The sequence below is a fragment of the Syngnathus acus genome, chromosome 6, assembly GCF_901709675.1.
Source record: "Syngnathus acus chromosome 6, fSynAcu1.2, whole genome shotgun sequence".
Lineage (NCBI taxonomy): Eukaryota > Metazoa > Chordata > Actinopteri > Syngnathiformes > Syngnathidae > Syngnathus > Syngnathus acus.
In genome coordinates this window covers 14,780,357-14,801,842 of record NC_051092.1, presented here as the reverse complement: position 1 = coordinate 14,801,842, position 21,486 = coordinate 14,780,357, and the positions used below count along the sequence as shown (strand labels likewise).

General features: G+C 43.4%; 3 protein-coding genes across 6 annotated transcripts in view; 2 read left to right on the top strand and 1 right to left on the bottom strand.

Annotated features, from left to right (window-relative positions):
* LOC119123962 (major histocompatibility complex class I-related gene protein-like) overlaps positions 1-21,486 on the top strand; it is a 106,194-nt gene that overhangs the window by 69,183 nt on the left and 15,525 nt on the right. The window contains exons 3-4 of the mRNA XM_037253382.1: positions 10,285-10,563; positions 12,156-12,458. Coding sequence (XP_037109277.1) covers positions 10,285-10,563; positions 12,156-12,458 — 582 coding nt within the window. The remainder of the gene's footprint in view (positions 1-10,284; positions 10,564-12,155; positions 12,459-21,486) is intronic.
* LOC119124076 (histone H3-like centromeric protein A) lies at positions 1,988-8,023 on the top strand. Of its 4 annotated transcripts, XM_037253733.1 has the most exons (6): positions 2,067-2,219; positions 2,315-2,492; positions 6,252-6,505; positions 6,569-6,711; positions 6,795-6,869; positions 7,308-8,023. In XM_037253733.1, the coding sequence occupies exons 2-6, from the start codon at positions 2,383-2,385 to the stop codon at positions 7,431-7,433; spliced, it is 708 nt and encodes a 235-aa protein (XP_037109628.1). In that variant the 5' UTR covers positions 2,067-2,219; positions 2,315-2,382; the 3' UTR covers positions 7,434-8,023. The 4 variants fall into 4 exon arrangements, with proteins under 4 accessions (XP_037109630.1, XP_037109629.1, XP_037109628.1 ...); XM_037253735.1 differs by lacking the exons at positions 2,067-2,219; positions 2,315-2,492 and adding an exon at positions 1,988-2,045; XM_037253734.1 differs by having other exon boundaries at positions 2,065-2,492; positions 6,574-6,711.
* LOC119124052 (zinc finger BED domain-containing protein 4-like) lies at positions 13,221-14,740 on the bottom strand. The gene is made up of 2 exons (XM_037253681.1): positions 13,837-14,740; positions 13,221-13,715 (listed from the first exon to the last, which is right to left on the bottom strand). Exons 1-2 carry the CDS (start codon positions 14,721-14,723, stop codon positions 13,427-13,429), a joined length of 1,176 nt encoding a protein of 391 aa, XP_037109576.1. The 5' UTR covers positions 14,724-14,740; the 3' UTR covers positions 13,221-13,426.

Sequence of the window (21,486 nt, the reverse complement as noted above, 5' to 3'; positions counted from 1 at the left end):
ACCTCGCCGTAAAACAAAACGAAGAAGAAAATGACGTAACTTACCGTTCACTAACTGGTCGTGAATTGCATTTCCCGTTCACCAACGAACGAATCTGTGAGTGAACGAATCAGTGAGTGAGTCATTCGCATTTCCAGTTCATCGTGAGAACGGATCAGTGAGGGAACGAATCCTGACTTTCTCGTTCGCGAACGAGTCAATGGGTGAACTGCCTTCCCGTGCATCAACGGATCAGTCAGTGAACATGTTGCGTCTCCTGGCGTGAACTATGTAAGCCAGAATGTAGATTTACGACTTACTTATAGTAGGTTTTAAATAACGTGTATGCATATATATGCCTAAATATTGTTATCCAATATATCGACTGCAGTTTCACGTTAGATTGCTGGTTTGAGATGTACTATTATTGTTATTATTATTATTATAAACATTTATGTTATAATTTGTCAGGTGTTTTATTCCTTGTTTTCATATTCGCCAATCAAAACATAAAAATCTGACATTTGGTTAACTGCTTTATATGACAATATGTATATGTGATTTACGTTGTTATACGAGTTGGTGCCCCCCAAAATAACAAATGTCGGCATAACGTTTTTTTTCTCAACCTTTTATTCAAACACAAACACATTCGGTATATTAACATCATCAACTACAAGCCAACAACTACAAAATTAAAACATCAATGTCGGCATAACGTGTGTCGGCTGGCAATGGCATAGCCGCAATGCTGTCTGTCACTTTTATTATTATTATTATTATTATTTTAACAAACATTTATGTTAAAACTTGTCTGGTGTTTTATTCCTTGTTTTTATATTCGCCAATCAAAACATAAAAATCAGACATTTGGTTAACTGCTTTATATGACAATATGGATATGTTTTACGTTGTTATATGAGTTGGTGTCCCCAAAATTAACAAACGTCGGCACAACGGGTTTAATTTCCTACGTTCTCTGTCTCTCGGGGGTGGTTCCAAGCCTTCCAGTTCAGTTGTCACCCGTGATTCCACGCCCCGCTCAGCTAATAACACGCCCCACGCCAGATTCGGGTCAAAAGTGTGCAACTCGTAAAGATTTGAGCCAGAAAAAAAAAAGATTTGAATCTGAAGTTGAACCTGAAAAAAAATATGAATCTGAAAATATAAAACACGCAACTGAAAAAAAAATACCTCAAATCTTGAACAATAAATTGAGGTCAAACCCAAAAGTAGTTTATTTAAAAAAAATATATATACCAAAGTGAAGCAAAACTATTTTCAACTCGAAAACAACTTTCAAACAGGTATTTTTATTTTGAATACATTGTTTTATTTTTCAAGTTTTAAGCTCAGCATGTTAGTTTTCAGGTTAAAGTTCTATTTTTTCCAAGTACGAGGTTGTTTTTTCAAGTATAAAACGTTTGACCCCAATCTACCTCCATACATCTGTCGTTATTGTCATAGCTTCGAATAAATCTCAGAATCTCTCATTAAAGAAACTACGTTAAAATAGTTTTTAAATTAATGCTACCACTGCGTAATATACTGAAATATTACATTAATAAATGTAGATTTTCGCGGTAGTAAAATGAAATAGTAAATATTAATATTTACTATTTTATTTTGGTAAGGATTATTTTGTATTCCCCAAATACTGGTTGTGTCCCTACCATCCTTGTATAAACCTACGCCCTTTGTTTTTAATATTTTCTTTTTGTCATTGCATTATGATTTCCATATCTATGAATTTCTCTTGGAGACGGAAATGAAGTGAGAAGTGACTCTTTCTGTCACTTCTGATGCCACCCCGTCGAGTGGCGACGGTCAGGTTTTTAAGCACTCCCCGACACTCACGCCTCACTTAGCCCGCCCCCCTGAGTATCACTGACGCTGCACGCTGATTGGACGAAGGCTGAGGGACGCGACATTTGAATTTGGACTGGATTTCTACTCGATTTGGCTGCTTATAAAGTTGCTTTTTGCCACTTTTCTCGGACCTTCCCGTGCACACACTGGCAAGTTGAAGAGCCACAGCGACGACACGAGTTCAAAGGACGAAAAAGGTCAATTGAAAAAACGCAAAGTTAACTTTTTTTTTTTTTTGCAAAGCTCACGTGGTAGCGGACGGTATAACGACGTCACAACACGTCGCCACCTCCTGACTTCTGAAATTTCAACAGCAAACAACCAAGTGAATAAAAAGAAGACGCGCACTGAACTGAAAGGCAAACAAATTTGTAAGTATGTGAGAGTATGTGAGACGACGAGGATACTGTCGTATGTCACATGACGTTTCTGCCTGCTTTCCGACTTACTACTCTAAACTCTACAGACAGAAAATGGCACTTTTGCCCCGTCCCAAACAGTTTTTCAGACGGCTGCAACAACATTCTATTCAGCATGTCGCTGCAACGTTTTTACTGCAATGTCACCTCACTTCTACAATTTTACACTTTTGCAATTTTACCTGGGGGTGGCAGCAGGTTCTACTGTGGGGGCTGTTATGTATGGCAAGCAATTTGATCATTTATTCCATATCCTTGATATTAGACAGTGTTTTTCACTAGTTCGGTCTTTCTCAACATTAGTTGGACATTGAGCCACACGAGTTACGCACTTTGTCTTACGAGTTGCACAGAAACTCTAACCAGTCACTCATTTTCAGCAACATGTAAATTAGTCAAACGTGAATTATTCCAACATGTTAACTAGTGACCTATGATTTTCTGCAGAAGTTAGCTAATAGGAGCTGAAATGCCCACCAGTTAACTAATGATAAATAAAACACTGACAAGTTAACTAGTGCAAGCCCATTGAAGCTGTGATATCTAACTTGTAGAAAAATTATGGTTGACTAGTTATACCCCAAATTGTGCACTAGTGCGACTTTTTCACGTAACCAGTTCTACTAGTGAGGTAAAAAATGTCCCGAATAGAACTAGTGGATGCCGACTTTACAGAATTATGGGTTACATGTCTGCTCGTGGCGGCTCGGTGACGCACTGGGTAGCACGTCCGCCTCACAGTTAGGAGGGTGCGGGTTCGATTCCACCTCCGGCCCTCCCTGTGTGGAGTTTGCATGTTTTCCCCGGGCCCTCGTGGGTTTTCTCCGGGCACTCCGGTTTCCTCCCACATCCCAAAAACATGCTTGGTCGGCCGATTGAGCGCTCCTAATTGTCCCTAGGTGTGAGTGCGAGTGCAAATGGTTGATTGTTTGTATTTCCTGCGATTGGCTGGCAACCGGTTCAGGGTGTCCCCCGCCTGCTGCCCAATGACGGCTGGGATAGGCTCCAGCACACCCGTGACCCCCGTGGGGACTAAGCGGTTCAGAAAATGGATGGATGGATGGATGGATAGATGGATGGATGTTTACTCATGAATGCACAGACCACTTTGCTACGCACCATCTATTTTGACTTACAAGCTAACTAGTGAGGCTCAAAATGGTACCTTAGTAAACACGTTCACTAGCTGGTGTAATTTTAACCTCACTTGTTAACTAGTGAAACATGTTTTCTTTCTTGTGAACTAGTTCAGTCCAGAGTGACTAGTTAGTAGTAGATCAGATAGTGAACAAATGAAAGGCATTTTGACTCACTAGTCAGACCGAGTGAGTCAGAAAGGAAAATCCCTTTGCATTTACTAGTTCATTAGTTAACATTTTGAACCCCACAAGTCAGATAGTGAGGCTGGGAAGATCCCAACTAATGGTACTAGTGGACATATACCTTACTAGTGAACTAGTGAGCAATTCTGAACTTGACAAGTTAAATAGTGAGATAAAAAAAAAAACATAACTGGTGCAACCAGTGTACATTTGCATTACTATGTCAACATGTAAACTGTAGGATGTGACCACCAATATCCTGTTCCAACATTTTTTACTCATCTTTTTAATCAATTTGCTTGTGACCAATAAAGAAATTACACTGTGAGGTCAAAATGTGACTGTCACATGCACGTAAAATGTCTTTTTAGCTTACATGTTCACTAGTAAGTCAATTTTGAAGCTTTCTAGTCAGCCTACATTGCCCACGATGCATAGGACAGGAATTATTACCTTTGAACAGCTAATTATGATGCATTTCGTCCGAGAAGGTTTTATTTTGCAAATATTACTGTTGTATGTAGGTCTACAATTATTTTATTCATTTTAACTGCCGCGACTATGCATTTACCGTATTTTCCGCCCTAAAAGGCGCACCTAAAAACCTAAAATTTTCTCAAAAGCCGACAGTGCGCCTTATAATCCAGTGCGCCTTATATATGGATCAATTGATGAATTTGTTGATCCATACTGGTTGTACACAGTGCTCTGCCAAAATGTTTCAGTACGTTTTAGTACGACTAGTAAATTACAAGGTCGCATCGCTTCCCAACATTATGGTAACTGTAGTCAGGGGGCGTCACCGAATAGCTGTTGTACCCGCGAGGCTATTTCATTTCAAAATAGGCTGCTCCGTTAATGTTTCGAGTAAATTTACGGATTGATATGGAAGGGAAACATAGGTAAGCAGTACCAATGCGTTAGATCGAACTTTAGTCAGTTCCGATCATTTTATAGGAGATCGTTTGAGAAACGCGATTGTTTACACTTTGCTGAGGCTCATGGGAGATTGCGAGCTGATGCTCGTGGGACTTTGCGGATGGCTAATGCTATAACGATAGCTGCTATACGTACCAGGCTATTTCATGTCAAAATAGGCTGCTCTGTTAATGTTTCGAGTAAATCTACGGATCGCTATGGAAGGGAAACATAGGTAAGTAGTACCAATGCGTTAGATCGAACTTTAGTCAGTTCCGATCATTTTATAGGAGATCGTTTGAGAAACGCGATTGTTTACACTTTGCTGAGGCTCATGGGAGATTGCGAGCTGAGGCTCGTGGGACTTTGCGGATGGCTAATGCTATAACGATAGCTGCTATACGTACCAGGCTATTTCATGTGAAAATAGGCTGCTCTGTTAATGTTTCGAGTAAATCTACGGATCGATATGGAAGGGAAACATAGGTAAGTTGTACCAATGCGTTAGATCGAACTTTAGTCAGTTCCGATCATTTTATAGGAGATCGTTTGAGAAACGCGATTGTTTACAGAGGGCTCATTGGTTATTGGCTAGTGGCTGCATACCGCAACCCTAGTCAACCTCAGTTTGTTGCAGTATAGCTTCTATTTTATGCGCCTTATAATCCGGTGCGCCTTATATATGGACAAAGTTTTAAAATGGGCCGTTCATTGAAGGTGCGCCTTATAATCCGGTGCGCCTTTTAGGGCGGAAAATACGGTAATTTAAAAATTACTATTGTATCTTGTTCTGCAATTTTTATTTATTTTTATTTATTTTAACTGCCACGACTATGCAGTTAGGATGTGTGCATAAACGAAAATAAATGGGATCAGTCACGTGATGTCCGAAGTTCTTTTGGCGGGGTGTAGGACACAACCTTTTTGCATTTTGAATATATGTTATGCATTTTCATTTCATGAGACCAGGACTATGAATGGTCCTTCCCTGGAAAAAATAAGCATTTAAAGCAATGGTTATTAGAGTGACGAACACAGGTTGAGGGGTATGATTCTGATCTCTCCTATAATAGGGAGCAGTAAAAGTTTTAAATTGCAACTGAGCTTCTCAAACGTAACTTGTGACTGTCGACAATTAAAAGTGATCTTTTTTGCTAACAATAACAAGTGATAAGAAGCTCAAGTAATCAGTGATGACCAGTCCTGGCAACCTTGGCTGCAATTTTACCCAGCTACAGTTGCAACAACGTGAGTGCCAGCCGAAGCACAACAGCGACTGAACATGAGCTCGCAGAGAGTGGGGTTTCCTCCTGCTCGGACAGGCAAATACACATGCTGGTTTGTAAATGCATCCGTGTAACTTAAACTATTAAACCGGAAAACCCACGGTCCAATAGGGCGTACTGTCCCGTGTAGAGCAGAACAAACGGATTCAATATTTTGTCATGTAATGTTGTACCCTCGTGGTCTTCAGGCCACTGTTCATCTCGAATCCTATTGAGGCTTTGGACAAGTTGAAGTTGAACAAGGTCTCTAGTCTAAACAATTCATTCAGTGATCGAAGTAGTGAGTTTGATTAGCGGTTAGTTGTTGATGACTCAATTAATTGTAGCACTTGTAAAGTAGACATGCTATTGCGTTAGCTCTTTGTTGAGTGTTGCGTGTCTTTCATGTACATATGTATGCTGTAGTCAGCCATTTACGACATGACCAAATCATGATTTGTTGTCCTGTTTGTGGTCAGCATCATGCGCCACAACTCCTCGTCCAGCCGAAGAAAACGCGGCAATCCGCGCCGCCGTCCTCCGCAGCCACTGCCTGGGCCATCCCCCGGTGTGCAATGCACATCCTCTGCGGCATCCCCCAGAGGGCGCCGCCCGCCGCAGTCACCGCAGCGGGCATCCCCCAGAGGGCGCCACCCGCCACAGTCACCGCAGCGGGCATCCCCCAGAGGGCGCCGCCCGCCGCAGTCACCGCAGCCGGGCCCATCTGGGAATAGTGAGCTCACTGCGCCGTTGTCCCATTTTGATGACACGTTCCTAAAGGTTTTTGTATTTCCAGCTCAGCCACCTGCGTCGCCGCCCCCGTTGCCCACGCCGCCCAGGAGGCGAAGGTACCGGCCAGGGACCAAGGCCCTAATGGAGATCCGCAAGTTCCAGAAGAGCACAGAGCTCCTCATCAGGAAAGCGCCCTTCTCTCGCCTGGTAAGGTGTTACCAGCTCACACGTTAGCCCATAAGCTTGTTAGATCATTGCCTTGACATGTAGCCACCCTCCCACACACCCAGGTCCGTGAGGTGTGCCAGTCATATGGCAGAAGTGCCCTCAGATGGCAGGTCTTCGCCCTGATGGCGCTTCAGGAGGTAAAGTCGCCGGGGAGGTCCAAATGTCATACTAAAGTCTCTATCCTACAGAGCGACCAAGAATTGCGAGTGTTTTCAAATGGAGTGATTACTGCATTTTCGTTATGGTTTGTTGAAGGTCGCAAACGTTCGACAAAGCGTTTGTCAAATGTTCACCTGTACTTTTCTTCTACGCGGGGGAAATTTTGATCAGGGAGTTTTTAACATATTCAAAATTTTATTGCGACAACAAGAACTTCCTAAAAAAGTTGGTGAACGTTTGGGACATTGAACGATCCCTGACCAACTCTGGCGTGTACGCAAGTGACAATCGGTGATGCCCCATTTCCGCCTACCGACTCACTGCGACCCAAAATACTGCGCTGCCCTTGCCGACGCCGGACGCAGCGGGACACTCGGGCCGGCTTACACATTGACGACTTGTTGGGATCTTTACAGGCGGCTGAGGCCTTATTGGTGTTGCTGTTCTCTGATGCCAACCTGTGCGCCATCCACGCCAAGCGGGTCACCATTTTTCCCCGCGACCTCCAGCTGGCCCGACGGATCCGCGGGCAAGAGTTCTGATGAAGATGATAGCCGCGTGGTGACTCAAACGTTTCACAGTGACCACTCGACACAACCCAACCTTTATAGTCGAAATCGACTTAAATACTGTTGTTTGCAGTGTTTGTGTTTTATATATAGTGAAGTGTTTGTGTTTTATATCTAAAGTTATGTGACAAGAGTGGATCATTTCTTGGCCCTGCCCACTTCTTCACCAGGCAGCCAATTATGTGAGTGCTAAGCTTCACTCTGTAGTGTCATCCACGCGCGTCACCGTTTTTTCCCCGCGACATCCAGCTGGCCTGATGTACCCGCGGGCAAGATTTCTGATTAAGATGATAGCCCCATGGTGACTCGTTTCACGGTCACCACTCGACTCAACCCAACCTGTATAGTAGAAATCCTCTTCAATTACTGTTTGCGGTGTTTGTGTTTTATCGATAGTGCAGTGTCTCTGTTCTGTATATAAGGTTATGTGACGTGTGTTCATCGTAAGACAAAGTATTTTCAGTAAAATAAAAATATTTCTAAAAAACAAAATATATACGGTACTATTGAGAGCTTACCTGAGTAAATTTTTTTACATCAGAAAAATAAACATTTCAATATTATTGTGCGGTTAGTTGTTAATCTTGATGTGAATTGAATGAGCAAACACTAACAAACAAAACTAACTTATCTATTGAGGCACAATATTACATTACAGTATCAATATTGTAGTCGACCACTCCAGATTGCCCGTAGGTTGTGGTTTTGAGCTCGAAAGGTTGCCTGTGTGCCCTGCAATTGGCGTTCGGGGTGTCCCCCGCCTACTGCCCGAAGTCTGCTGGGTTAAGCTCCAGCATACCAGTGAACCTTGTGTCAAAAAGCAGTTCAGAAAAACGATGGATGGATAGATAGATGGATAGATGGATGGATATTATAGTACCGTTATTTTCTTTATTACGTTGTGTCGCATACCCGAGCCGATCTGAACTACCGAGTCAATGTGGTTGTCAAGCCTGAAGCCATCCGTGTGTGAAATAGGGTAATGAGATATAAAGTCTTTAAAAAAAAAAAAAAGTCCCAATAATCGCCACACACACATCTGGGTGTGGTGAAATTTGTCCTCTGCATTTAACCCATCCCCGTGGGATTTTGATCCATCCCATGGGGGAGAGGGGAGCAGTGAGCAGCAGCGGTGCTGCGCTCGGGAATCATTTGATGATCTAACCCCCCAATTCCAACCGTTAATGCTGAGTGCCAAGCAGGGAGGCAATAGGTCCCATTTTTATAGTCTTTGGTATGACCCGGCTGGGTTACTTAAGTCCGTAAACATAAAATTATTTCAGAAAAAAGATCATCTTTGGGAACAACCTTCCAGTCTCATGGCGGACACTCCACCACTCGGCCACTGATCTGTTTTATTTATTTTTTTTTATTTCTAAAACATCCATCCATCCATTTTCTGTACCACTCTGTCCCCACGGGGGTCGCGGGCGTGCTGGAGCCTATCCCAGCCGTCATCAGGCAGTAGGCGGGGGACACCCTGAACCGGTTGCCAGCCAATCGCAGGGCACACAGAGACAAACAACCATCTGCACTCACACCTAGGGGCAATTTGGAGTGCACAATTGGCCTACCAAGCATGTTTTTGGGATGTGAGAGGAAACCGGAGTGCCCGGAGAAAACCCACGTGGACACGGGGAGAACATGCAAACTCCACACAGGGAGGGCCGGAGGTGGAGTCGAACCCGCACCCTCCTAACTGTGAGGCGGACGTGCTACCCAGTGCGTCACCGAGCCGCCCCTTTCTAAAACAAAGTAAAGAAAAAAAGATCCACACTCTATTCCAGAAGGTGGCGGTAATGCACCTAAGGTTGTTTGCTACCGCTACAAAACAAGAAGAAGACATTACCCACTCTACAACTAGCACTTGAAAATAATTGCCGTGTCAAAATTCATAGGCTGAATGTTGTTGTAAAGTCGGTGTGTGTTGTGAGCTCGCAACATGAACAACGTGGCTTCATTTGTGTTGATTTGGAGTCACGTAAAAAAAAAAAAGTGAGATCAATGTCAGTATTTGTATAAGCATACTGAGTACAGTGTCAATGCATGTACGTACACATGCATTCACTGTATAAGCTTTTACATTGCATGCCACATTGGTGATCTATTTGACTGCATTTGATGTCATCCATTGTTGATATAACAATACATTTAACAATACATTTTCATTTTTACTGTCAATTTCTGCATCATGCATTTCAAAAAGGAGCGGATGGGAGACAGCGAGCTCTTCTACGCTTCAAGCCATCTCCCCTTGCACAGTGCACACATTGAGAAGGAGGCTTGCCAGGCACTTGCGTTTCACATATGTCGGTAGACAGGCGACTTTGCGTGTATGTATACTTACCATACTTACCATATACTTACGAAGTTGGCGACGCGCCTTTTATTTATTTTTTTAAATGCCGGTGTTAAAAATCAATGTAACATACACAGGATAAATGGCAAATTTCACTGTTGTATGCAACAATTCACCTGTTGTATATATCTCACGTGATAAGGAATCTAGTTATGTGACAATGAGAGAATGGAGTTGGAATATTAAAGTAAATCGGGGGAAGATGTGTGGCCAGCGACTTGCGCAGTCACAAACTGTTAATACTCGTATGACACTACGACAACACAAACGGAAAACCTCCATAACCCCTGAGAAACCTACAATGGTCTTCTGACATTCCAGACACGTGAAATATTCAAAGGCAAAGGGAACTGTAAATCATTATGTATGGGAGCGCCGAAAGATGGTATCTCTTTGGAAAAGTGTTGTAATGCAAATGACCAAAGCTCTGAGCTAATACTGTATCCTCGTGCTGCGCCTGGTCAGGCATCCACGTGTTCCAGGTGCTGCACGGCTGCGAGTATGACGACGACAGCGTCTCAAAGTCAGGCTTCAACCATCACAGTTATGATGGCGACGACACGCTGTTTCTAGACATGGAGAACCGGCAGTGGATCTGGCTCCAGTCTCAGCTGGAGGCCACTGTCCGCAAGTGGAACCTCAATGAAGGCTGGCTGGAGTTCATGGACCATCGCTTGCTTGAGGAATGTCCTCAGCGCCTTTGCAATATGCTGAAATATGGGAAGAGCGTCCTGCAGAGAATACGTGAGTTGCTTGCTTTAGTACTTTGCAACAGCACATTTCACAACATTAAAGCATATGTAAAGGCACATTTAACATGTTTTAAAAAACACTCAGAATGTTCGATTATATTCACCTGTGTCCAAATAATATAATAGAATTTGAAATAAAATTGCATTTGTGAGCCAAACGCAGTTAATTTGTGTGTATTTCTCGATCTTTCCTGCCCCTGTCATGAACCGCGCCAATCTGGATCACCTGGTACCGTGACGTAGATGATAGGACTCCCCCCATTGTTTACCGATTGATAGCGTGAAGATCCATACAATTTCCTGGTGTTTTGTCTCCAATACTTCACATATAAGCATAATAGAGACAACGGAGCCCCCCCAAGTTCACCCACCCCCCCTCGAAAGTGCCAAGACAGAGCCGTGCAATTGCCAAAAGGGAGATTCTTGGGGTATGAAAATGTTACCTTTTGTTATTTGAAAAATAAAAAAGTTTAGGCTTATAACAATAGGTGTAACTTTGGTAGTAACATACTGTGTGCAAAGGGAAAATAAGAATTAGCACACCAAAGTGATCATCGTTCATGGGTTTTCCCAGTCCTAAAAATTAATTTTCCTACTGTTTTCCACCCTATAAAAAAATATGTTGCCGAATATATTATTAAAAGAAATTTTCTTTGCAACTTTCTTATAATTTATTATATTGGACACCCAAAACATTATCAGTATATAGCCATTGATTTTCTCCGGCTGTACCTTCCGCACCTTCGTTTTGCGATGCTTCAGTCGCTGGGGTACTTCTCACTGGTTCAAATTGGTAGCCTTGTACCCCAAGAAAGAAATCATACTCTTCTTCATTTTCGTCAGAAGGTGAAGAATCATCTGAGGGGGATTCGTCAGACGACATCGCTTCCACTTCTGTATCCGCCATTATGCTTACATGGGCTAAGTAACTCGGCAACGCTCGGCCTCCTATAATCTACGTCACAGTCACTTCGACAATTTCCGGGATGAACTTCAACGATCACATACAAACCGTTGATTTTTCATCGATTACTCCTCAATTCGCAATTTTATTCAAAAATTCACAACAGTTTCCAAAAATACAAGTCCATCTTTATCAAATACATTTTGGGACCCCATAGTATCTTTGCATGCCCTTTAACGGGCCTCAGGTCCTGCGAAATGAACTCGACAATTGCATTTGTGGTTTTGTGGGATAGAGAGCTGATCATTAATCTGGCAAGTGCCAGTTTGATACATGAATCACTCTTTGGAGATCTTCACACTATCAATCAGGGACCACTCAAATTGCAGTTTTGTTTCAGCCGTCAACACTAATCATGGCAAAATGAACGTTTGTCTTGTTTTATCACAACTTGAGTAGAGTTTCATATGTTGGTCAATGTGAGCTTCAAACACATCCCTGCTGCTTTAATGTCACACCCCAAGTCTAGATTAAAACTTTGAATTGATGCGAAAACAGCGGTTTAGACTCGGCAGCTTGTGAAATTTTGTGGAAGAACCGCATACTGCATACTACTGGTGTGCAGGAGGCCTTATGATGCAACCTCATTTCTATGAATTCATTTTGTCTCACTTCCTCAGAGAGGCCCCTGGTGGCTCTGCTGCAGACGCAGCCATCGGCGCCGGTTACATGTCACGCCACGGGATTCTACCCCAACATAGTGGACATGTTCTGGATGCGCGACGGTGAACAGCTTCACGACCATGTGAAGCACGACCAGCTGCTCCCCAACCACGACGGAACTTTCCAGCTCAGCGTTTTCCTGAATGTGAGTGCTGTGCCACCTGAAGACTGGCACCGCTATGCGTGCATCTTTAGGCTCGAAGGACTTCCCGATAAGATCATCACCACACTGGACGCCGCCAAAATCGAAACAAACTACGGTAAGAGGAAATGACCAAACACAGACAACCGATGAGCCTTGACGTTTGCAAGACAAGGGCTTTTTGCCATCATTTTTGATCCAAGGCAAAGGGCATTGCTTGATAAAAAGTCAGCAGAACTTGTAGATTCATCTGCTTAATTATTACTCTACAAACGCAGTATCAATCATAATATTGTGTTTGGACTAATGAGGGCACGTGACATGTTACTTCAGAGACATTTTGACTTGAGTTCCCTCTGTAATAGAGCTAAAAACTCAACACTTTAAGTTGGTTCATTTTGCATAAATCAGGTCAAGAAGACACTGGCCAAGACACATTTGATGAGCAAATTTACACTACATTGTTAAAAAACAAACAAATAAAAAATAAAAGGTAGTTGACTACTAACCGGATTCGGTTGAAGTTGGGAAATTATGTCAAATGTAAATAAAAACTAGGGATGCACCGAAATAAAAATTCTTGGCCGAAACCGAAAACCAAAAATGAGGAAACCAAGGCCGAAAACCGAAACACCGAAAGAAATGATTATGTCAGTTATTAGAACCACAGCATTTATGGCTACATGTGTACTAACCTCACTAAAATCAAGGCATTGCAATAAACCAGTTACAAAAGTATGAAAATATTTATTTAGCACTGACATTACAACAATGCACAATATAAATTTAAATTCAAAAATAAAATAAAAATAAAATGTTTAACTTGACCCCACTCATGTGTACATTAAATAATAATTTACAGGCTTATAACTGACTGGCCTGCTGAAAGACTGTAAAATTAAATATGTTCTCTTATAAAAACACAAAGTGCATAAGTCAAGTGCCTTTTAAATTTTGTTCTGTGTGTACAACATAAAAGTGTATCAAAACAATGGTTACCATAGCCTTTATCAACAACAAATCCACCAAGAATTGTGGATGCACAAACTGGAAAACAAATATTTTAACACTAGACACACGCCCGTTCTACTTCTTGAGGTAAAGTGGCAGGTTTTTCTTGATGAAGAGTAGCTTTTCTGCTTTGTCACAGTGAAGTCTGTTCCTCTTCTCATCAAGAACATGAGCTGCAGCACTGAACAGTCTCTCACTGTCAGTGCTTGTGCACGGCGCAGACAAGTACTTGCGTGCCATCTTTGCCAGGTCAGGAAAGCGGCCATGGTTATTTCTCCAGTAGGCAAGAGGGTCATCACTTCTGGAGATGGGGACTTCAGACAGATAACCATCTAATTGTTGAGCGGTTGAGCTTGTTGGCTGCCTGACATTTGAGAAAGATAAAGGGCCAGTGCATAAACATTTTAATCAAATAAAATAAAAACTCTATAGCAGAAAAATGAAATAATCAGTCACATATAGTCAGTCAGAACAGAATAGCCTACCTATTGTTTGGGGCACTCTCTTGCAGGATCTCATTGAACGTATCAGACAACGAAGGCGCATGCCCCTCATCTGGTGCAGAGTGACGGGTCCTTTTTTCGGCGCTCTGCTCTCCTCCTGCGCTGTGCGCTGGCCCGTCTCCAAGCGGGTTGTCCGCATCCATCGCGGCCTGGATCATTTCTCGTGCGCGCTGTTTTATTCCCACGTCCAAGTAATGATCCTTATAACGCGGATCAAGTACAGTCGCGATGAAGTGCAGAGGATCATCATTGCTCTCAGTGAAACGTCTCTTGACAGACTCTAAGAGTGTACTTTTGATTGTTTTCACCCCGTGGTCCGTCTCAACTTCTTTACTTAGAAGACGCTTTAGTGCCGCAATTAACGGTATTACGTCTGCAACAGATGCATCAGAGGAGCTGATCTCTTTCGTTAGCTGCTCAAAGGGGGCAAGGACAGAGAGAATGTTCTCTATTAAGACCCACTGGTGTGAAGTGAATGTCGCGGGGAGCTCATGATCTGCGCTGTAAGCAGCCAAGACTCGCTTTTGTGCAAAGAGGCTTTCCAGCATGTAAAAAGTGCAATTCCAGCGTGTACTCACGTCTTGTTGGAACCGTTTTATTTGTGTTCCAAGCTGATCTTGCATAGACTGTAAGCGGGAATAGGCCAGCTGAGAATGTTTAAAGTGGCCAACTATTCTTCTGCCTATAGCCAATATGTCTTTTACGCTGCGCTGAGACAACACTCCCTCGTTCACAGCCAGATGTAGTGTGTGGGCCATGCACCGTATTCCTTTCAGCTGGCTGTCTTCTATCGCTTTTGTCATATTTCTTGCATTGTCACTCACTATGGCATGCACTTTAGATCGGTCGATATGCCAGGTGTCGCACATATTGGTAAATGCATCAGAAATTGCTGCCGCTGTGTGTGAGCCTCTAAACTCTTGTGAATGGAGCAGAATCTTTTGCAGCTTGAAATCTTTGTCGATCCACTGCGCGGTTAGGCTGAGCATACTGGTGAGGCTGACGTCGGAGCTCCATATGTCGGTCGTGAAACTGATCGCTGTAATATCTGATGCTAGAAGCTCATGGACATGAGTTGCAACGATATTAAACAGCTCAGGTAAACACACGTCTGAGAAATGTCGTCTGCTTGGCATAGCATAACGGGGCTCAATGTGATCTATCAGCCTACGAAATCCCACATCTTCTACGATAGAGAACGGCTGATCATCTAAAGCAATGAATTCCATAATTTTGTGTGTTATGCCCTTTGCCTTGGCAGAATCACTGGAGAACTTTCTTGCCTTTTCAAAAACGTCCGCCACAGACGGAGTGGGCGTGCTCGGTGTCAGTTTCCTTTTCTGTGTCGCCTTCTTCTCATATTCAGAATGGCGATCGGGATGTTTGGATTTCAGGTGATGAATTAAACCCGACGTGGAGAAACTTTTTGCAGATGCACCCCCTCTTGAAATTTCAGCATTGCATGTTTTGCAAATCGCTATCCGTGGGTCTTTCTCTGAGATAGTGAAATCAGTCCACACCGCAGACATGCTGGCTCTTATCCCGTTTTCCCGCGTGCTGGCTGCGCTGTTTGCTCACGTCATCACAAGTTTCGGCCGTGTTGTTTCGGTGATTTAGGTCTTTCGGCCAAAAACCGAAAATGCACTTTTGGGTCATTTTCGGCCGAAAACTTTCGGTGGCCGAATTTTCGGTGCATCCCTAATAAAAACAAAATACAACGATTTGAACATCCTTCGAAACCCATATTCAATTGAATACACTACAAAGACAACATATTTAATGTTCAAACTGATAAATGTAATTGTTTTTTGCCAATTAATAGTTAACTTAGAATTTCATGGCTGCAACACGTCCAGTAGAAGTTGGGAAAGGTGGCAAAAAATACTGAGAAAGCTGAGAAAAGCTTATCAAACACCCATTTGGAACATTCCACATGTGATCAGGATATTTGGGAACAGGTGGGTACCATGATTGAGTATAAAAGGAGCCTCCCCAAACATGCTCAGTCATTCACAAGCAAGGATGGGGCGAGGTTCACTACTTTGCGTGAGAAAATAGGTAAACAGTTTAAGAACAACATTTCTCAAAGCAAAATTGCAAGGAATTCAGGGATTTCAACATCTACGGTCCATAATATCAAAAGGTTCAGAGAATCTGGTGAAATCACTGCACGTAAGCGCCACGGCCGGAAACCAAGACTGAATGACCGTGACCTTCGATCCCTCAGACGGCACTGCTTTAAAAACCGACATGAGTGTAAGGATATCACCAAATGGGCTCAGGAAAACTTCAGAAAACCACTGTCAGTAAATACAGTTCGTCACTACGTCAGTAAGTGCGGGTTAAAACTCTACCATGCAAAGCAAAAGCCGTATATGAATAACATCCAGAAATGCTGCCGGGTTCTCTGGGCCCAAGCTCATGTAAAAAATGGACTGATGCACAATGGAAAAGTGTTTTGTGGTCTGATGAGTCCACTTTTCAAATTGTTTTTGGAAACATTGGACGTGGTGTCCTCCGGACCAAAGAGGAAGCGGACCAGCCAGACTGTTATCAACGCAAAGTTCAAAAGTCAGCATCTGTGATGGTATGGGGGTGCATTAGTTCCCATCGCATGGGTAATTTTAAATAGGCTATACGTGTGTTTGTTGTGGTCTCTGAGGCTATCCAATTAAATCATCAGGTATTAAACTGATGCTACTCGCAACCAATTAAGCTAGCCAAAGCCTTGGTGTTAGTCAATCAGAAGTAAATCAGAGTGGGTCAGAATTGACAGAGATGACGGAGCTCTACAAACATGCATAAATCTCAGCGACGACCATAATAAACTTAATGTTCAGGGAACACTAGCAGCACACAACTAATAATAAATCAAATGGGACCACTTACAGGGGGGGGTAAAGTTGGCAATGCGATACGAGCTACACCTAAAACTCCGGAGAAGACATGACCCGGAAAAAAAATACTGAAAAGGGTGACTCAACAAGATGTTATCAACAATAGCCCAGTGCCCGCTGGTGGTCAGAAGAAACCTCAACAGTAGACGCAGCACCTCTATTTCCTTCGTTAAGAGCCAAATCCACTGCCTTTAACTTAAGAGTGGCATCATATGCATTTATTTTGTCCCCTATAATGAAGGTTTGTGAATAAAAGCTTCCTTTCTCTAGAAATGTCCATCTTGATCTTGTTCTGTCTCTTGTTCGTGTGCGCCAGGAATGCCTCGTTCTGTCTCTTGTTCGTGTCAATTGTGCGGCACTATTTGCCTGGCGGATGGACATGATGAACACACCACTCTTCTCCCCAGTGACCGTGAGTCTGGTCACATGTCCCTCCGCCCAGCAAAGCGGTGCCGCACAACAGCGGTCCACAACCTTTTTGCTAACGAGACATCACAAAAATCACGAAAAATCCATAGATACGCCGCAACGGACTAAAAGCCACAGTGTTCAAAGCTTGTGCAAAAAGTAGCGGCTTATAGTCCAGAAAAAACGGTAGGTCTATTGGGCTAAGGGCCTGTACCGTAATCTTCGGACTATAAGTCGCGTTTTTTTTCATAGTTTGGGTGGGGGGGCGACTTATACTCAGGAGCGACTTATATATGTTTTTTTTCACAAATATTTACTTGATCATTAACACATCACTTACTTACAAGTATAGTTGACCACTTCACATGTTATTTTTAGTATAGTTGATCACTTCACATGCTTTGATATCTTGAACATATTCAAAACATGAAAAATAGAGAGAAAAAACACTTTAAAGCGCCATATCCTCTGGACATGTCCTCTGTCACCAGGATGACATAAAGGACGAGAAATTTGATCGATGGATTTAATGATTTGGAGTGACACAAATGGTTTGATAATATTGTTGTTTATGTGATAGTTATTTAAAATATAGTTTATATATCGTTGTATGGGCCTGTGGAATAATTTGAACTGCGGCGTGGCACACGGCATTGTTGACAAAGGACGATCGATGGATTTAATGAATTGGAGTGACACATTATTTATGTAATAGTTTTTTTAAATAACTGAATGTTACGTCAGGCCCGTTCTCAGCTCCTCGTTTGTGTTTGTCACTGTTAAGGATCGGACAGTACAGCCAAGTGCGTAGCGACAGAGACTTTATTGCGGGCGGGGGTAAGAAGGGAACAGCTGGCGCTGAAGCGGCGATCTGGCTGGGGGAAACAAGCTATTCTGCGGGATCTTCGAATCTTCAAGTGAGTCAGTTTTTCAGGGACAGGAGAGCGAAGCAACATCACGGGACAGACTGACACTCGGGTCTGCGCTGGCGGCGTTGATATAGCGCGGTCCATGAGCCTGTGGCAGGTGGCGGCGATTCCACTGATAGGGGAGGGCGTGGTCCTGTCACAGGTGGCGCCAGTACGTGACAGTCACGTTAGCATACCGTATCGTTTAACCTGTTGTTGCTCGTTCATGTCTGTTCTTGGTGTTGGATTTTGTCGAATAAATTGTCCCCCCAAAATGCGACTTATACTCCGGAGCGACTTATATATGTTTTTTTTCACATTTTTGGGCATTTTATGGCTGGTGCGATTTATACTCCGGAGCGACTTATAGTCCGAAAATTACGGTACACAGTCTACACTCCTTTTTACATGAAAACATTTGAGAATAACTGTGTGACAAAAAAGAAACTGCTGTCAATGTGTTTCATAGTACTTAAATGAACCGGGGAACACAATTTGGCCTGAAAAAGCTTTCAGGCAAAATAATTTTTTCCTTTAATCCATGTGTTTGAGGTTTATAGCATTGATGTCCTCAGACAACTACCGTTTTTTTTCCCATGTATAATGCGCAAAATTTAACTAATTTATTGTCCTAAAATCTGGGGTGCGCATTATACATGGATACAATGTTTTTTTTGTTTTTTTTCATCCGGATATCCTACGGAGGCCGCCATTACATATGCGCTTTCTTCTCTGCTGTTCACTTCAAACACGCGCCATACGAACACAATGCTCTCGTATCAGACGCTTGCTCGATCACCTGCTCGTTTGCTGTCACAATGTACCCTACACAAATCCGAAATATTTCTTCGCTATTGAGTTTGCTAGCGCATGCGCAGTGATACTGACCGGCAGAATAACATCCGGTTGTTCCCAAAGATGATCATTTTTCTGAAATAATTTTACGTTTACGGACTTAAGTAGGAGTCAAAATTTGGGTGCGTATTATACATGGGTACAAGCTTTTTTCCAGCATCAACATGCCATTTTTAGGGTGCGTATTATACATGGGGGCGCATTATACATGGAAAAAAACGGTACTTACTTTGTTTTCACCATTGTGACAAAGCCAGCTCAGTGGCCTAGTGGTAGAGTGTCCACCCTGAGACTAAAAGGTTGTGAGTTGAAACCCCGGCCGGGTCATACCAAAGACTATAAAAATGGGACCCATTTCCTCCCTGCTTGGCTCTCAGCATGAAGGGATGGAATTGGGCGGTTTGATCACCAAATGATTCCTGGGCACGGCACCGCTGCTGCTCACTGCTCCCCTCTCCCCCCGGGGATGGATCAAAATTACATGGGGATGGGTTAAATGAAGAGGACAAATTTCACCACACCCAGATTTGTGTGTGACTATCATTGGGACTTTAACTTTAACTTTAAGAGAATAACAGTTGGCTTTTTAAACATGGAAGTCATCATTCCGTGGTTAATTCATGTCACATGGGCACAGACAATTTAGAATAAGATATTCTTATGTGTGATTTACCAAAGGAGAGTCACTATGTGTTCTCATACTGATTTACAGGAAAGGGTGCCAATACCATTGACACAACACATTTTGAGTTTTCAATTCTTTTTGTGTGTGCAAAGTGTGAATGACACTGCAAAGTAAACAGTTGAATAATATTTTGATTGAATTACTCTCTGCCTTGACTTTAGTGAGGTTAGTACACGATAATCCTCCTAATAATTATAACATAATTATTCTAATTATCGCCCAGGGTGATCATTAGAGAAGGTTTATGTCCAACAGGAGGGTGGGCGATTAATAGAGAACACTTTATGTCCGATCGCCAAGGGGCACTGAAATGGGCGATAGTATGTATATTTTCCTTATGTAGTATGCAATACCTGCATCTCACTGGTGTTCTTAACACTAGAACAGCGGCTGTTTTGATCTACCTCTCAAAGTCAAAGTCTGCTTTATTGTCAATTCCTTCACGTCAAGACACACAAAGAGATCGAAATTACGTTCCTACTATCCCACGGTGACAAGACATAGTACACAATTTACATACAAGTAAACAAGACAAAAAGTAAAAACAGGAAGGCACAAACAATGAATAAATGAGTGATGAATAAATAATAAATAAACAAATACCAATAAATAAGAGGAGCAAAAATGGAGCAAGTGTGCATACAGCAGACAGTCAGAATATAGCGCAAAAGTACAGGATGCTACGCAGAAGGGGGGGAGAGAGTTCAGGATCCTAACAGCCTGGAGTATGAAGCTGTTAGTGAGTCTGGTTGTGCGGGAACGCAGGCTCCTGTACCTCTTCCCAGAGGGCAGAAGATCAAACAAAGAGTGAGCGGGGTGACTCACATCACTCACAATCGTGGTCGCCTTGCGGGTGAGATGGGAGGTGTAGATGTCCTTCAGGGAGGGGAGTGAAGCACCAATAATCTTACCAGCCATGTTCACTATGCGTTGCAGGGCCTTCAAGTTGTATTCAGTGCAGCTACCACCCCAAACAGCGATACAACTGGAGAGGACGCTCTCAATGGTGCCACGGTAGAATGTAGTCATGACGGCCGGAGGAGCACTTGCTCGCCTGAGTTTCCGCAGGAAGTACAGGCGGTGCTGAGCTTTCTTCGCCAGTGATGCGGTGTTGGTGGACCAGGAGAGGTCCTCACTGATGTGCACCCCCAGGAACCTGGTGCTGCTCACTCTCTCCACCACAGCACCGTCGATGGTCAGCGGCAGGTGCTGGGTGTGACCCTTCCGGAAGTCAACAACAATCTTCTTGGTCTTGTTGTCAGCAGGAAGTTGTTGTCTCTGCACCACGTGGTCAAAAGGTCAACCTCCAACCTGTATTGAGTCTCGTCGCCCTTGGTGATGAGACCCACCAGAGTCATGTCGTCAGCAAATTTCACCATGCGGATGTTGCTGTAGGTTGAAGCGCAGTCATGCGTCAGCAGGGTGAAGAGCAGCGGACTGAGCACGCAGCCTTGGGGGGCCCCCGTGCTCAGCGTGATGCTGGCAGAGATTTTGTCGCCAACACGTACCACTGAGGCCTCTGACAGAGGAAGTCCAGTAGCCAGTTGCAGAGGTAGGTACTGAGGCCCAGCTTGTCGAGTTTGCAGATGAGTCGTTGTGGCACAATGGTGTTGAAGGCAGAACTGAAGTCCACAAACAGCAATCTCACATACAAGTCTCTTCTCTCCAGGTGGGTGAGGGCTGAGTGGAGGGCAGAGCAGATGGCATCCTCAGAGGACCGTTTGTCTCCGTATGCAAACTGGAAGTGGTCTATGGTCGGGGGGAGAATGGATCTGATGTGCTCCATGACAAGCCGCTCAAAGCACTTCATGATGATGGGCGTCAGTGCCACGGGGCGGTAGTCATTGAAGCAGGACGGAGCAGGTTTCTTCGGCACAGG

Coding starts and splice junctions, on each gene's coding strand:
- LOC119124076 (XM_037253731.1), top strand. CDS start 2,269: ATGACGTTTCTGCCTGCTTTCCGACTTACTACTCTAAACTCTACAGAC. Junction 6,506..6,568: donor GCCGGGCCCATCTGGGAATA/GTGAGCTCACTG, acceptor TTGTATTTCCAG/CTCAGCCACCTGCGTCGCCG. Junction 6,870..7,307: donor CCCTGATGGCGCTTCAGGAG/GTAAAGTCGCCG, acceptor GGATCTTTACAG/GCGGCTGAGGCCTTATTGGT.
- LOC119124052 (XM_037253681.1), bottom strand. CDS start 14,723: ATGTGCGACACCTGGCATATCGACCGATCTAAAGTGCATGCCATAGTG. Junction 13,716..13,836: donor GAGAGTGCCCCAAACAATAG/GTAGGCTATTCT, acceptor CTCAAATGTCAG/GCAGCCAACAAGCTCAACCG.